The following is a 16,521-nucleotide window of genomic DNA, read 5'->3' on the forward strand; positions in this document are numbered from 1 at the left end:
AAGGCAAGGCTGCCGGGCTGAGGTCTCGTGCCCTCTGTCTCTCCTGCTCCGGTACGGTCACGTAGTCAGGATGGGTCAGAAGGCAAGGCTGCTGGGCTGAGGTCTCGTGCCCTCTGTCTCTGCTGCTTGGGGAGCTCTTCTTCCACTCTACTCTCTTACACTGAACCAAAGCACCCTCAGGTGCTGCCAAGCCCGGGTCCTTCCTAACAGCTCACCCTCCAAGGCTCTGCTCTGACCGGCCCTGCTGGGTATCTTTCGTGTCTAGGAGTGTCCCCATCTGCCTTCTTGGGCTACCTGACTGTCACATCCCAATGACCCAGTCCCTACCTCCCCTCTACGTATGAGGACTGTCAAGCATCCCAAACCAACCCCTGACCAGGCTAGAAAATGCCCACACTGCCCTTGGGGCTCCCACCTCTGTGCTGAGGAAGGGCCCCCCAGGCCTGCACATGCCCACACTGTCTTCCTTCCCACCACAGCAGGAAACAATGCCCTTCTGATTGTGATCAAAGGGGGCCCTCCCCCTCTGCCTGGTCATTGGCACAAGGGGCCCCCATTCCTCCCTTTATGCTCCCACTGACCCAACCACGCCAGGCATGTTTCATGCGGAGATGAGAGGACTTGGCAGAGAGGCCAGGGACGGCTTCAGGCAGCCGATGGGCTGTCTTGGGGAGGTGGACTGGACTGGTTCTAGCTAGCCCGAGGGCAGAATCAGCACCAACAGGCAGACGCCTCAAGGAGGCACATTTCAACTCAGTCTAAGGAAAAGCTTCCTGTCCAGCTGCACAGCGGGCAGTCTGAGAAGGAGGCTGTCACGTGAGCAGAGGCTGGGAAGATCCCCTGGTCAGGGGTGTCTTCTTGGGAATGACCACTCTGCAAGTGTCCGCAGGCTCGTCAGCACTCCCAAGGGCCCGAGAGGTGACACAGCCTGACTCTCTCCTTTCACAGAAGAGGAGCCGAGGCCCCTGGAAGGTCGATGACTTAGCCCAGGTCACACACAGAGGGGACGAGCACAAAGGTTCCAGCCTCCCTTTCATGGGTCCCCTACACCGGGGCCCTCTGAGGTCTGGGCTGCTTCTGTGACTCCCCTCCCCCTGCCCATGTGGCACCAGGCAAGGAAGAAGGAATAGGACAGCGAGGGAGCTAGAGCTTGTTGGGGAGAGAGGACAGAGCCTTCTGCCTCCCGAGACCCTGGAAGGTGGCCTCTTCCTCCTCTGCCTGACATGTCAGGCCGGGCAGTGCCTGCGCTCACCTTTGGCCATCCCCAGGAAGCTGGGCGACGCCTCCTCCTTGTTCATCTGCTGGTGGATGCCGGTGGATGGGGGAGGCGAGGAGCCAGGCAGGGGCCAATTTCTTTTCTTCCTCTGGACCCCTGGGCTTTGGTGGGCCACTCTCTTCTGGGGAACTGGAACAGAGAACGGGGGCGAGCTCAAGCGCAGCGCTAGCCCCAGCAGAGAGCGGCGGCGGGCACCCCCAGATCTGCCCTCCCACGTTCTCCATTCAAAGGCCCCTCTCTTCCCGGCCTTCCACGATTCCTCCCAGCTCTCAGGTTTTGCTTCTTACTAAGTTCTAAACAGTGGCTCTGCCCCAAGGCCCAGAGAGGCCACAGTGGAGAGCCTCTGGCTCCAGCCAGGCTTCCCCCAGATAGCTGAGCCACAGACTGAGGGAAGCCAGGCGCCAGGGACTAAGCATCACTGAGCACTGGCCTGGTGTCGGATGCAGAGAAAGGCAGAGCCAGAGGGAAGGCCCCTGGGACAGACTGCCTGGAGAAGGAATGAGGACATTTCGGGCCTGGGGAATCCCCAGTGAGAATCCCCCGAGTGAGGGGCGGCCAGAGGCCAGCTGTCACTGGAAGGGGGTGTGAAGGGCCCTCAGGGACTGTCTTACAAAGGGCTCTGAATGCCAAGCAGAGGAGACAGGGAGCCCCGGGATTCACTGAGTGTGTATGGGAGGCCCTGTGAAAGGAAACAGCCCACACGTCAGTAGAGCAGGGGTGACCATGGAAGGGGACAGGGAAGGGCTTCCTGCAGAACATGGGTCATGAGGGAAGGCAGGAGGTGAGGAGGAGGAGGAAGCAGCCTCCACAGGAGTGGCCAGGGACAGGCTCTAATGCTAATGGCCCCTTCACAGGCCTAGGTGAGTCTGAGGACCTTTCCTGATTTGAAAAGAAACTCTGCCCCCTAATAGGTGGTAGGCGCTCACACGGAGCCTGGGAGGCGGCAGGGGCCAGGGGCCGGTTCTTCACGGACATCCACACCTTGTGACTTTGTGATTGGGCAGTGGGTCAGCGGGGTTATGACGTGCTCTGACCCTGGAGAAGGCTATATATACTCTGAAGGGAGGCTTTGCTTTGGGGCTTACCTTGGGAAGACTTGTGTGATGTGGCCAGATGAGACTGGGCAGGCGTTGGCCCCCCAGCTTTGACAACCCAGATGTAGGTGCTTCTCTCTCTGGTGACTAACTGCATGTATGTGATGGTCAGACAGCTGGAAGCCCTGTCTGTTGGTCTGCTGAATTGTGTTATTTTCTCTGTCTGTATTTTTTGTCTGCTTGTAACTTCTGTTTGTATTTTCTCTGAAGTTCAGGGTGCTGACTTTTCCCCCTGAACTAGGTAAATGACATATGTTTGATCAAAGTAAGATTGTGAACCCCTTTTGAGTTACTTTCCTTTAGAAAAGCAGATCTAAGAACCTGTGCTAGCAGTCCTCCTGGGGATGCGAGGGGGCTTGCTGCTACAGGCCCAGAGCTGGGGGTTGAAAGGGGTGGACACAGTTATGGAGGAGCAATGGCCATCCTTGGGGCCCAGTCCTGAGGCCCCAGAACTGGCAGCTGGGGCCGAGGAGCATCTGTGCCGATGGATGGCGGAGGACAGGGAAGGAGCCCCTGCAGAGGACAGAGGCGCGTGGGCCGCCTTTTCCAAACTGGCCACCCAGTCTCTCTGCCAGGCAGCCCAGTTTTAGCAGGGCCTTCCCTGAGAATGGCTGAGTGCCTGCTAGAGACACCAGGGATGCAGTCCCTGCCTACCTGTCTACACGCCCAAGGGGTCTGGGATGAGCTGGGAGATGGGAAGAGGGACAGGTAGACATGGAGGCTCAGCCTCATCCAAGCACGCACTAAATGCAAGGACTGGGCCTGCCCTTGAGGGGCTGACCTGCTGATGGGGGATCATTAGATTCAGAGGGGCGAGGCGCCTGTCACACAGAGGACGGGGTTGGAGACCGTGCAGGGCCTCGAGAAGAGATTCCTGCAGCAGGCGCTGGGCTAGAGGACCTCGGGGGTCCCAGAGACACGTGGCCCTTCCCCTGGTCCATCCTCAGAACGACCCTGCCAGTGTTCCTCAGGGACGCTCAGGGCTTACATTCACAGGAGTTTTTACTGAGGGACTCAGACTGGCGAGGCCTGGGTTCAAATCCTGACAGTGCTGCTATTTTTGTTCTTTATGCACCTGGGGCCTCAGTTTCCTCCCCTGTAAAAGGAAGAAGCTGGACTAGAGGCCTCCAAGGGGTCTGTCAGATCTAAATGCAGGCTTCTCGGACCCTTCTGGCTGAGACGGAAGGGGCAGGTGCTCTGGGCCAGGCCTGCACCAAGTGAGCTGGGTCAGAGGCAGCTAAGATGCCTTCCCAGTCTATGGCTGCAGAGGGGAGGCCTGCATGGGGTGGACAGGAAGTGGGCCGGCACAGGCCAGTGGAGCCGGGCGGTGAATCCTGCCTCGGACACTGAAGAGCCCTATGTGCTGTAAAATGGGCAGTCTGGCCTCGTGGGTCCCGACACAGCCACACTGTGTCACCTGTTAATTCCCCCCCCACCCCAGGCTGTTCTACCCCTTGCCCTGCTTCCTGCCTGAAATGAAGGGATCCACAGGCATGTCCTGGTTTGCCACTGATTCTGAGAATCGGCTTCCCCACAATACCCTGGATTCAGGGGCAAATCAGCCTGAACAAGATCAGCCTCGAGCCTGGCAACAGGGACCTCGAGTGATCAACCTCCCCTCATCCTTACACTGCTCCAGCTCCTCCCTGAATCGGGCGACTGTGCCCCAGCAGGAGGGCTGCCCTAGCCACTGACCTCCCCAGCCTCGCTCTGCTATTTCCATTTCTGGGCCCAGTCCTCCACTGCCCTCCCTCTATGACCCCAGCACCTTTGGGGGCCATCCCCACTCTGCTATGCAGTCTCCTTTTAGGGCAAGGACACCTGAGGACCCTTCCAGCTCAGACCCGGCCCCAACCTGGTACAAGGGGCCTCCACACAGAGCGGAACTTTGGACACAACTGTCCCTCTGAGCTCTGACTTCTGGACAGCCGGACCTGGAGGAAGACTGGTCACTATGACCTCGGGGGCTCACGGTCCCAGCGGCAGTACCTTCTCCCACAGTCCCATGTTCCTCCAGAGAGCTCCCGGCCCCCGTCTCATCCTTCTCTGGCAAGACATCTCCACAGTATGGGCAGAAGTGGAAAGTTGGCTTTACCTCTCCCCGGCATGCTGGGCAGAAACGGATGGTTCTGTGGGAGAGCAGGCACCGACAGCCAGTCAGCAGGGAGCGCCGCAGAAGAGGGGAAAGGAAGGAGCTGGTGGCCAGCCAGAGCGGGGCCTCCCCCCCTGCCCCCTGCTGCTTTCTGTGACTCCATCGGCACCACCTCAGGGGACTCCAGGGACCCCCTACCTTCTTACAGCAAATCAGGTCTGAGCACATGACCTGAATCCAACCTCCATGGCCCAGCTGTGAGCCCCCCCTCAGGTCGTGACCCCCTCTGAGGGTGTGGCCCCCCCTCAGGCCATGACCCCTTCTAAGGCTGTGACCCTCTGGCACCAGTGGGGATAGGCTTGGAGAGGCCCACTGTGAAGCTCTATGAGGTCCTGGTGACCAGGCCCCCTGCATCTCTGTGGGTCTCAGTTTCCTCTCAGTAACATGGAGAGTTGGCATCTGGGTGTCCCGCAGATCTCTGTGCAGAGGGCGGGACAAGAGCCCTGGGGTCTGGAGGTCTGGGTCTGGATGCAGGTGCAGACGTGTGTTCTGTGATGGCGTCACTGGATTTCCCTGGGTCTGTCTCTGAGGGGGTGACACATGTGCCACCGCCCTGTGCCAGGGCGCTATGGAAAGGGGTCTGCTTTTGGAGCTAGAGAAGTGGGAGTCAGGTCCCCTCCCCTCAGACGCCTCACAGGGCCAGGTGCGTGGCGGTCAGGGAGCTTCCTGAGGGCAGGACAGGGGCCGATCCAGGTACAGCACACAGCTCAGACATACTGGGGGAGACAGGCAACAAATGGTGAACAAATGAAACAACTTCCCCCTTTCTTGGCCTCTGTTGTCCCATCTGTAAAATGGCCATGGGATGGGGAGTCGGGGTGCTCCTGAGGGATCATAAGATCTAGCCCCTCACGTAACAGAGAGGTGACTCCCCCAGGGTCTCTACGCAGTAGCCCTAGGGGACAAAAGACAGCTGGAGCTAAGGGGTCACAATCCCTGCTCAGACAAAGGTCCGGAGCCAGACTGAAACGCACATGGGAAGCATTTACCCCAGTGAATAAAAACACAACGTGACCCAGATAATGTGAAGTTGTGGTTTTCTAGGTCAATCTGGCAGCAGGCACGGCTTCTCTCTGTTTGCCACCACTGAGCTGGGCATGTGCACAATGATCCTGGGCCCTCCCAGGGAGCCGGGGGCCAAAGAACCAGGAGCCCAGAAAGCCCTGAAAGGGGAGAGCCCCGGGAAGACAGACAGAGGGACAGAATAAAGAGAAGGGACCTTGGAACACAGACCATGGGAAGGACGTCAGACACTGAATGTGGGGCTGAGAGGGGCTTTGGAATACAGCAGCCAAAGGGGGAAAGGAACTCAGCTGCAGGAGGCCCGGAGAGGAGAAGCAGCCATGCAGGGGCCTGAGGTGGAAGGGAACCAGTGTGGGATGGGGCCTGCTTGGGGCCATGCTTGCCCCCATCTAGGGCCCAGTCCTGGGGGGCTCCCCAGTGTGGGGTGGGGCCAACTCCAGGGCTGTGCCTATCCCTCCATCTAGGGCCCAGTCCTGGGGGGCTCCCCAGTGAGGGGGTAAGGCCAGCTCTAGGGCTGTGCCTGGCCCCATCTAGGGCTCAGTCCTGGGGGGCTCCACAACACTCCAGACACTGCATCTGCTTGGGTGCAGGTCCCAGGCCAATAGCCACCAGAGCTATGGGCTGGTCCTCAGGGAGCCCCTTGTTCTAGTCCAGCCCAAAGCCCCACACCAACTGAAAAGGCCCCTCTCCAGGGAGGGGGTGGAGTAAGAAGCCACTCCCAAGAGAGTTCCCCAAACAGGGCCTCCGAAGCCTCGTGGAAGCACCCATCCCGGGAAGAAGGGCTTGGGTACCGCCCCAGAAGCCGGGGGGGAAGTGAAGGGACTGGCGTCTTTTCTAGACTTCCTTGTTTGTCCTGTTTCTTGGGCTGGCATTCTTGCATCACCCCTACAGAGAACTGAGCTGAGGGCCAGAAAGAAAACAACACTCCCACCACCCAGAGGAGAAACTGAGGCCCCAGGTGCCTTCCTGAAGGCGCAGAGTCCTACCGGTGCTTAGGTGAACTCCCCAGTCCAAACATTCTCCTGCTGTGGGGAGGGAGTGCCCTTCAGCTGCAATGCCCTGTGGGAGGAACCAGAAGGCCCAGGCTGTGTGCAGAAGGAAGTCAACGCTTCCTCCAGGCTCTGGGTGGGTCTGGGCCTGGGGACGGGCCTAGTTCCCTTTTCTCAAACGTGGCTGGACATGCCCTGGTGTTCTCCCGGTCCTCAGGCTCTCTCTCCGCCCCCTGGAAGGGTTGATGTGCCAGGGATTATGGGCTCTGTTTACAGAGGAGGGGCCTGAGATGCAGAGGGGGAAGGGACCGCCTATCACACAGTAAGTGACAAAGCCAGGACCACGCACCTACAAGTGACCACTGCGCAGACAGGACCATCACTCCCCAAAGGGCCCCAAGCAGCCCTGGCCACCGGGGACCCAGAGAGGAAGCTCCTTTCTGTGAAAATGCTGCCAAATGGTTCAGCATCCAGCAGCGACCAGGCCTGGGCCACTCCTTCGTGCCTCCTCAGGCCTTGGCCTCCAGCTCAGCATAGCCCTTGGCACGGTGGGGGGAGCAGAGGGAAGGTCCTGACTAAAGGCCTTCTCATTCATTCATTCTGATAACGATGGCCAGCATTAGTAAGGAGCGGTTATAAATATTATCTAAGCCTCACACAACCTGGGAGGCGGAGCTGTTATCACCTCCATTTTACAGGTGAGGAAACTGAGGTGGTTTGGCTAGAGTCCTGTCCCCCCTGCCCCCCAAGCATCAGGGCCCTGTCCAGGGTGCTGGCCCCTGGGGCCCCAAGGAATGTGGAGGGCTGGGCTCAGGGAGGAGAGAAGCTCACTCAGACAGGCCCATGTGAAGGAGGGAGAGCCTTGGCCAAGGGGACACCGAGTCCATGCTGGAGCTGCTCCCCCTGGCATGGCCTCAGAGAGCCAGGGCCATGTTCTCTGTTTCTGGGCTCCCCTTGGAAGCTCAGCCATCTGAGCTAAGCCGAATGCCAAGGGCCACCTCCTTGTCCTGCCCGATCCTGGGGGCACCGGGAAGTCTCCTTCCAGAAGGCCCTGTTGGCTGGCCGGCAGGTGGACACCACGGCGGACGGTTCCCAGCCCCGGCCCAGGGCCGGCTGCTGCCCGCCAGCCAATCAGACCGCTCTCCATAACCCAGGGCACCTGGGCCTGGGGGACCAGGAAGGCCGTCTGCGCTGTGTTCCCCTGTACTGCCCCGAACTCTAGGATGGCTCCAGGCCCCAGGGGCCGGCCTTGTGACTGACCCTTCTACACAGGAAGCGCCACAACGCCCAGAGTGCCCACCGGAATCAGGGAAGATTCCTCAGGTCAAATCCAGTCTCAGGCACTGGACTAGTTATGTGAGCCTGGGCAAGTCACTTGCCCCTGTTTGCCTGAGGTCCCTCATCTGTAAAAAGGGCTGGAGAAGGAAATGACAAACTGCTCCGGCATGTCTGCCAAGAAAACCCCCCCTGGGGTCATGGAGAGTCAGAGCCGACAGAGGGAGGAAGCCTGACCCATAACATGAGTGCCTCGGTCTGACACTGAGGCGAGGAGGAAGGGCACTCGGCCTGGGGTGGCAATGGGAGAGAGATCGGAGGAGGAGGGACCGGGGGGGGGGTCCCATGAGCAGGGCGGGCGGGGCTGAGGCAATCAGGAGATCCTTCCAGCTGGGGGGCCCCCAAAGGGAGGAGTGGGGGGGCTGGAGGTGCTGGACTTGGGAGAGCCCCGGGAGCTGTCCAGCAGGCACCTGCTGACGGGGCTGGGACACAGGCGGCATATCGCACCTCCGCGCCCCTGCCGCGGTGCTGCCCCCTCGGGGCCCACCCTCCCTCCCACGCGACAGGTCTCGGATGGCTCGGGGAGGTGTCCCGGCTAGAAGGTGGGCTCCCCGAGGGCGGGGGCGGCCCTAACGAGCCCGCAATTCATTCTCGTGCAGACCCAGAGGAGGGGGCGGTGCAGGAGACCCCCGCTGTGAGCCTCAGTTTCTCCTCCAATAAAAGCTCCGCGCGCGCGCGACCTCGGCTCTGCCCTGCTCCCCAGAGTGAGAACGAGGAGGGGTCCCCAGCATCGGGAGCCTAACAGACCGAGGCCGCGGGGAGGACTCAGTCTCCCCAGCAGTGAAAGGGGCGGGAACTCAGGGGGAGGAGTCTTGGCGTGACGTCACGAAACAGGGCGGGGCGTTAGGAGACTGGAGATGACGTCGCAGGAGGCGGGCGCAATACCCGCGTCCCTCCCCATTCCCGGCTGCGCTCCCCCTAACACCCCCCCCCCACCTCACCTGGCGGGGCTGTTCGTAGCTACTGCGTATGTTGGGGCTGCGCGCGCATCGCCAGCCCCGGCGCGGCACTGCGCACGCGCGGGCCGCTTCCCGGACCTACGCCTTCTGGGCTCCTCCATTTCCCAAACGTCTCGGCAGCGCCTGGCTTCCCACGGGCCGGCCGCTGGACCATGGACACGGGCTTTGACGGCTGCCGCCTCCCGCGTCCCGGAAAGGTCCCGGTTGCGTATCTAAGGAGAGGCGATGAGGAAAAAACAGCACGGGCTCTCTGAGCATGCGCTGGATCGAGTGGGTCACGTGTGATCCTCCAATCAAAGGCCGCTCCTTGGCCACCCCCCCCCCCCCCCGTTTGCTCTCTTCTCTGCGCCTGCTCGTTTCCATAACAACCCGCGACGTCTTTCTCCCGGCGCCGCCTTAGCGACTTCTGGGAAATGTAGTCCAGAAGCTGATCGCGACTCCCATGCCCAGTGAGGACGAGTTTGGAGAGAAGGGCGCAGTATAGCTAGCTGGAGAAAGGAGAAGGAAGATGGAGGAGGGGACCCTTCCTTGCCCCTCCCCGAAGCATTTGTTTTTAAACTTAGAAGAGCATCTTCTAGTAAGTTTGCCTGGCGCAACTCTGCTCTCCTTCCCCCCTCCCATTTTACAGATGGGGAAACTGAGGTCTGTTCTGCCACCAAACCATCGCTTGCATAGGCTCCCCGTCTCTGTCACTGCCTCCAGCCTGGTGCAGACCCTAAGCATCTCACCCTTGGCCTAGTCCTCCCGCTGCTGGTGGGGCTGCCTGCCCTGGGATCCTCCCCACAGCTGCCTGATACATTGTTGCAACGAGGACAGTAACAACAGGAAGTAGCCTTAGCCTGAGACTTTAAGGCTTGCAAGGTGCAATGCTGATGCTTCCTTTGATCCTCGCAATGACCCAGTTCACAGTTACAGGGGTTAAGTGGCTTGTCCAGGGTCCCACATCTAGTAAGGGTCTGTCAGGTCTGCCCACTGCGCTCCCTAGCTGCCTAAAATACTGTCTCTCCTCTCAGCATCCAGGCCCCTCCCCACACCTTTCTTCAGTTATTTCATATTAGAGGTATTCCATCTGCCGCCTCAGTAGAATTACACACGTGATCCCACATACCTCATTTCTGCCTCGAAGAACCCCTTCTTCTTTGGTTTCTTTCCTGTCTGGTTCTTCATGACATTCGGGGTTTTCTTGGCAGAGACGCTGGAGCCGTTTGCTTCTTCAGCTCATTTGACAGATGAGGAAACTGAGGCAAACAGGGTGAAGTGATTTGCCCAGGGTCACACAGCTAGGTGTCTGAGGCTGGGTTTGAACTCAGGTCTTCCTGCCATCAGGTCTGGTGCTCTCTGCACTGAGCCACCCAGCTAGAGAATCCCTAACTTCCTTCAAAGCCCAGCTCGGGTGCTACTTCCTACAAAGACACTCTGTCCCTCTTCAGTCCCTCTGTGTTATGTGTGCTTTGTATATTTTGTATTTCATCCTCTGTGTTGATGTTGTATCCCTGGTAGAATGGGGGTTTGGTGACAGCAAAGTCTGTCTTGTTTCTGTCTTGTCACCGGAAGCACTTAGCACAGTGTCCTGCAGGTGACTGGTCTAAATGGTTTTTAAAATTGCATTACTCATTTACCAAGGTCACTGGAGTCACAGAGAGCCCAGAGATCAATCAAACCTCTGACTCGCTGTTTTCCCTTTTCTCTGAGCCTCAGTTTCTCTCTCTGTACAAGGAGGGCATTCCTGGTGCCAGAAATACTTTATCCTGCTCCCCCCACGCCTGTCATGGGAGTGCTGTCCATCCTTTCATCTCTGTGTCCCAGAGGCTGGGGCTTCACTCTTTACCCCTCTCAACTGCTTGGATTCTGATATATCTCTGAGCCTCAGTCACAGTAGAATGTCAGTGTAGGAAGGGACGTCAGTGGCCACTAGTCCAACCTGTATTTGACTGAGAATCCCCTCTATGGTATAGCCAGTGGTCATTCATTCAGCCTCTGGTAGAAGCCCTCCACAGTTGGAGGGGCCACCAGCTCTGGGGACAGCCCCTTCCCCCCTGTGAAGCACTAAAGGTTAGTGAGGCTTTTCCCCACTGGCTTCTTGGCCATTTCCCTATTACCCTGCTTCTGCCTCTGGAACAGAAAAGAACAAGGCTGATCCCAGACCTCTCCTCCACAGACCACCCTGCCCCCCATGGCTACCCAAGGTACTGGGGATGACAAGCTGTCCCAGTGCTGCCTTCCCATTAGAATGGGAGCATCTTGAGAGTGGGGACTGCCTGATTCTCTTTTCTATACTTCAGCACTTAACACTGCTTTTTTCATTCATTCACTCATTCACTCGCTCCTTTACTCATTCATTCTCTCTCCCTCCTCTGTGTCTCTCCAAGGCTCTGCATACCAGAACCCTAGATATACTTTTACCAAAAAACTGAGCATGAACTAAGGAAAAAAGCCCAAGTTAGGGACTTGGATGGCCTGGCTTACCCTGGGAACTTCAGGTGTTTGTTGCTTTCCCTTCCCGGGCCTGTTTCCTCCTCTGAAAAAAAATGGGGGGGCTTTGCCTATCTGGTCAGTCTTTTCTAGTTCCCCAGCTCTGATAGTTGATGCTCTAAGCTCCCTGGGAGCCTGGAAAGTCAAGGTCGAAGGAACATGTGTACCCTCTACCTAGGAACCAGCTGAGCGAATTGAAGTTGGGTCAGGTTCCATCCACAGCAGGCGGTTAGCCTTCTTTTTGGAAGGAGCCCACGTCACCAGGGGTGGGCATGAAATGGGGTAATGATCAGGGAAGATCCGCATCTCCAAGTACAGCATAAGGCGCAGCCATTATTCGGATTGTGTTGTTGGTATTTGAAATGAGGCTTTTTTTTCATTTTATGTAAAATCCACCTTCTCTCCCTCTCCCTGCCTTTTCCCCAATTTGAAAAGAAAGGGGAAAAAAACCCGGTAGCAAATATTTATAATTTAAACAGCTTCACACATTGGCCATATTAAAAAAAAAAAGCTTCAATCTGCTCCTGTAGTCTGTTATTATTATGATGTAAGGCCCTCCCGGGGCAGTGAGGTGGCACAGTGGATAGAGTGTTGGGCCTGGAGTCAGGAAGACCTGAGTTCAAATCCAGCCTCAGACACTAGCTGTGTGACCCTGGGTAAGTCACTTAACCCTGGTTGCCTCAGTTTCCTCATCTTTAAAAAGAACTGGAGAAGGAAATGGCAAATCACTCTTGTTTCTTTGCCAAGAAAATCCCAAAATGGGTCACGAAGAGCCAGACACAACATGAGAGTTCTGTTCAAGTGAAAGGTTGTCACGTCTGATCCCAGACCTCTCCTCCCACAGACCACTCTGCTTTGTCTCAAACCGGCCTCCCTGCGGCTTCTCACACATTCTGCTGCATCTCCCATCCCTGTCTCTCTACACCTGCTGTATCCCAGGCCCAGAGCACCATCTGTCCTCATCTCCAATTCAGAATTCCTTAGTTTCTGCTTCCTGCAGGAGGCCTTTCCTGGTCACCCAGCTGAGCAAGGGACAACTTTTTTTTCTTTATTCTTTCTCTTGTGCTTTTTGCTTTATTTTATTCATTTTTAAACAATTATTTCCTTTTAGTTTTCCACATTCATTTACACAAGATTTTGAGTTTTGAATTTTCTCCTCCTTCCTCTCCTGGGGGACGAGAGGATATTAAAACATATTAAACATATTTTTACATTAATCATGTTGCAAAGAAGAATTAGAGCCAATGGGAGGAACCACAAGAAAGAAGAAATGTCATAATCTTGGTTGCATTGCTTTTGTTGGTACAAAAACTTTTCAATTTAATGTAATCAAAATTATCCATTTTGATTGGATAATGTTTTCTATCTCTTGTTTGGTCATAAATTCTTCCCTTCTCCATAAATCTGACAGGTAAACCATTCCTTGCTCTCCCAATTTGCTTATCGTATCAGCCTTCATACCTAGATCGTGCACCCATTTTGACTTTATTTTGGTATACTGTGTCTGACTTTGGTTTATGCTCATTTAGATCTGACTCTATTTGTATGAAAAGCATTTTGTAATTGTGTTCATACAGTTTCTGTGTTTGTTTTGGTAGGTAGACCCCACATATTTTATAACGTCTACAATAACCTTAAATGGAATTTCTCTTTCTATCTCTTGCTGTTGGGCTTTGTTAGTAATATATAGAAATGTCAAGGATTTTTGTGGGTTTGTTTTACATCCTAGAACTTTGCTAAAATTATTTATTATTTCAAGTAGTTTTTTATTTGATTATCTAGGATTTTCTAAGTATATCATATCACCTGCAAAGAGTGATAGCTTAGTTTCTTCTTTGCCTATTCTAATTCCTTCTTTTCCTATTGCTAAAGTTAGTGTTTCTAGTACCATATTGAGTAACAGCGTTGACAATGGACATTCTAGTTTCACACCTGGTCTTATTGGAAATGCTTCTAGCTTATCCTCATTACATATAGTACTTGCCGATGGTTTTAGGTAGGTACTACTTATCATTTTAAGGAAGGCTCCATTTATTCCTAAGCTCTCTCGTGTTTTTAATAAAAATGGGTTTTGTATTTTGTCAAAAGCTTTTTCTGTATCTCTTGAGATAATCATATGGTTTCTGTTAGTTTTGTTGTTGATATGGTCAATTAAGCTGATACTTTTCCAAATTTTGAACCAGTCCTACATACCTAGAGTAAATCCTACTATATTCCTATGATAAGTTGCTTTAATCTTTTTGCTAATATTTTGTTTAAAATTTTTGCATCTATATTCATTAGGGAAATTAGTCTATACTTTTCTTTAAAAAAATTTTTTTTTGCTTTTTGGAGGGGGGAGGGCAAGGCATTTGGGGTTAAGTGACTTGCCCAGGGTCACACAGCTAGTAAGTGTTAAGTGTCTGAGGCCAGATTTGAACTCAAGTCCTCCTGACTCCGGGGCTGGTGCTCTATTCACTGTGGTCTATACTTTTCTTTCTCTGTTTTGACCCTTCCCAGTTTAGGTATCAGTACCATATTTATATGATAGAAAGAATTTAGCAGGACTCCTTCTTTACTTATTTTCCCAAATAGTTTATATAGTATTGGAATTAATTGCTCTTTAAGTGTTTGATAGAATTCACTTATAAATCCATCTGGCCCTGGAGAATTTTTCCTAGGGAGTTCACTGATGGCTTGTTCAATTTCTTTTTCTGATATAGGGTTATTTAAGTATTTTACTTCCTCTTCTGTTAATCTGGGCAATTTATATTTTTGTAAATATTCATCCATTTTACTAAGATTGTCAAATTTATGGGCATACAGTTGGGCAAAATAGTTCCTAATTAGTGTTTTAATTTCTTCTTCATTGGTGGTGAATTCACCCCTATAATTTTTGATACTGGTAATTTGGTTTTCTTCTTTCTTTTTTAAAATCAAATTAACCAAAAGTTTGTCTGTTTTATTGTTTTTTTATAAAATCAGATCTTAGTTTTATTTATTAGTTCAATAGTTTTCTTCATTTTAATTTTATTAATGTCTCCTTTGGTTTTTAGCATTTCTAATTTGGTATTTAAGGGGGGGGGTTAAATTTGTTCTTTTTCTAGCTTTTTTAGCTATATGGCCAATTCATTGATCTTCTCTTTCTCTATATTATTCATGTAAGCATTCAGAGATAGAAAACTTCTCCTAAAAACTGCTTTTGCTGTATCCCATAAGTTTTGGTATGTTGTCTCATTTTTGTCATTGTCTTGGATGAAGCTTTGATTGTTTCTATGATTTGCTCTGACCCACTTATTCTTTAGGATTAGATTATTCAGTTACCAATTGAATATTAGTCTATCTTTCCATGGCTCTTTATTACATATAATTTTTATTGCATCATGATCTGAAAAGGATGCATTTAATATTTCTGCCTTTCTGCATTGAATTGTGAGGTTTTTATGCCCTAGTACATGGTCATTTTTTTGTGTAGGTGCTATGTACCACTGAAAAAAAGGTATATTCCTTTCTATCCCCATTCAGTTTTCTCCAGAGGTCTGACCATGTCTAATGTTTCTAAAATTCTATTCACCTCCTTAAATTCTTTCGTGTTTATTTTGTGGCTAGATTGATCTAGTTCTGAGAGGAGGAGGTTGAAGTTCCCCTAGTATAGTTTTACTGACTTTTTCTTCCTGTAACCCACTTAACTTCTCCTCTAAGAATTTGGATGCTATACCACTTGGTGCATATCTGTTTAGTAATGATATTGCTTCATTTTCTATGGTACTTTTTAACAGGATATGGTTTCCTTCCTTATCTTTTTTGATTAGATCTATTTTTGCTTTTGCTTTGTCTGAGATTAGGATTGCTACCTGCTTTTTTTTTTAGTTCAGCTGAAGCATAATATATTCTACTCCAGCCTTCTCCCTGTACCCTGTGGGTATCCCCCTGTTCCAAATGTGTTTCTTGTAAACAGCATATTGCAGGATTATGATTTTTAATTCATTCTGCTTTCCACTTCCATTTTATGTAAGAGTTCATCCCATTCACATTCATAGTTATGATTACTATCTGCGTCTTTCTCTCCATCTTATCTCCCACCCAAGGAGGCAACCTTCTGCTGAGCTCAGGTTTCTAATTCCTGCAGGGAAAGCCCCACAGTGTCCTAGGAACTTAGTTGGGATCAGAGTTTCTTTCTCTGGGAGGGGAATCCCAGTTTTCCCTTTTTCCTTTTCTCTGTTTCTTCCCTTTTGTGGGCTTGGATCCTCTTTCCCCATTTCTTTCTGTCATTCTTTTTTAACTTTTCCCTATTTGCTTGGGTTGAGACAGAAAGTTTTAAGCAGATCATAACCTTGGACAAGCTTCATGAAAGCTTTGTTGTTTGCTACTTTTTCCTTACTCTTTCTGGGTGAATTCGGGATCTCCAGCCCACAGCTGGGACAGGCTTAGGCTCTCTCCAGTCTGTAAGTTGGAGATTTGTGTCACGTGAGCTGTTTTGAGACTGTTGCCAGGCACACAGAAGGCCAATGATTGATTCTCCCTTGGAGCTCAGAGAGCCTTCTTGGGTTGGGGACATGGACAAATGGGACAAATGCGCCCTGGCAGATGTGCTGAGGACAACAAATGTTTGATAGGGAAGGAGGGTTATCCTAGAGGTGCTGTCATAGAGATTAAATGCTGAGATCTTCCCTTGAACTTTGGGGGACTCTAAGGACGTGGTGCCTCGTTATTTGGGCCTTTTCAGATGACGGCTTTCCTATTGGCTGCTTCTAGTCATGTGGGGGCCCAGCTCTGAAAGGACTTGGCATGGTCCTCCCTGACCCGTGACAGCAGCTTCCCACTGGGGCCTCTTGACTGTGACTCCACTGAGGGGCGGAGAAGGACAGCCTCCTTCCCTCCTCTGGTACAATGGCAATCCTCCCCACACAGCAGCCAGGGCTGGGGGCGGAAGCCAGGCCACCTTGCTCCCGGGGGCTTGGCAGCTCCTGTCTTTGGCGTGTTTCCTTCCCTTCCGTAGGCGACTGTGAGTTGGAAACGTCAGCATCCTCTGGAGGGGCTAGTGGCTGTTGTAGCAACTGCAAGAAAAGCTTCTCCATTGGAAAGAAGAGCCCCCAGTTTGAATGGACAGTGCCCAGCTGAGGTGAAATGCGGATTTCCTGATTAGCAGTGTGTAAGGGTTATGGGATTTAAAGATCTCCCATGCCCCATGGACATGCTGACATAGCAGAGCAAGAGAAAGTGAAAAGCCGAGCTAACGGTC

At 52.8% G+C, this 16,521-nt stretch overlaps 1 protein-coding gene across 2 annotated transcripts in view; it reads right to left on the minus strand.

The window, feature by feature from the left end:
• Nucleotides 1–8,942, minus strand: part of VRK3 (VRK serine/threonine kinase 3) — a 26,500-nt gene extending 17,558 nt beyond the window's left edge. The window contains exons 1-3 of one of the 2 annotated variants that reach the window (XM_069097209.1): nucleotides 8,811–8,942; nucleotides 4,360–4,499; nucleotides 1,253–1,405 (exon numbers count right to left, since the gene is read on the minus strand). In XM_069097209.1, coding sequence (XP_068953310.1) covers nucleotides 1,253–1,405; nucleotides 4,360–4,499; nucleotides 8,811–8,929 — 412 coding nt within the window. In that variant the 5' untranslated portion in view covers nucleotides 8,930–8,942. Of the gene's footprint in view, nucleotides 1–1,252; nucleotides 1,406–4,359; nucleotides 4,500–6,531; nucleotides 8,715–8,810 lie in introns of those variants that run through there. The other variant, XM_069097210.1, reaches the window with a different exon arrangement.
• Nucleotides 8,943–16,521: the final 7,579 nt, after the last annotated feature.

This window comes from Petaurus breviceps, unplaced genomic scaffold (assembly GCF_028583685.1).
Source record: "Petaurus breviceps papuanus isolate PSGF00001 unplaced genomic scaffold, PetGlider_PUasm1.0 355, whole genome shotgun sequence".
Lineage (NCBI taxonomy): Eukaryota > Metazoa > Chordata > Mammalia > Diprotodontia > Petauridae > Petaurus > Petaurus breviceps.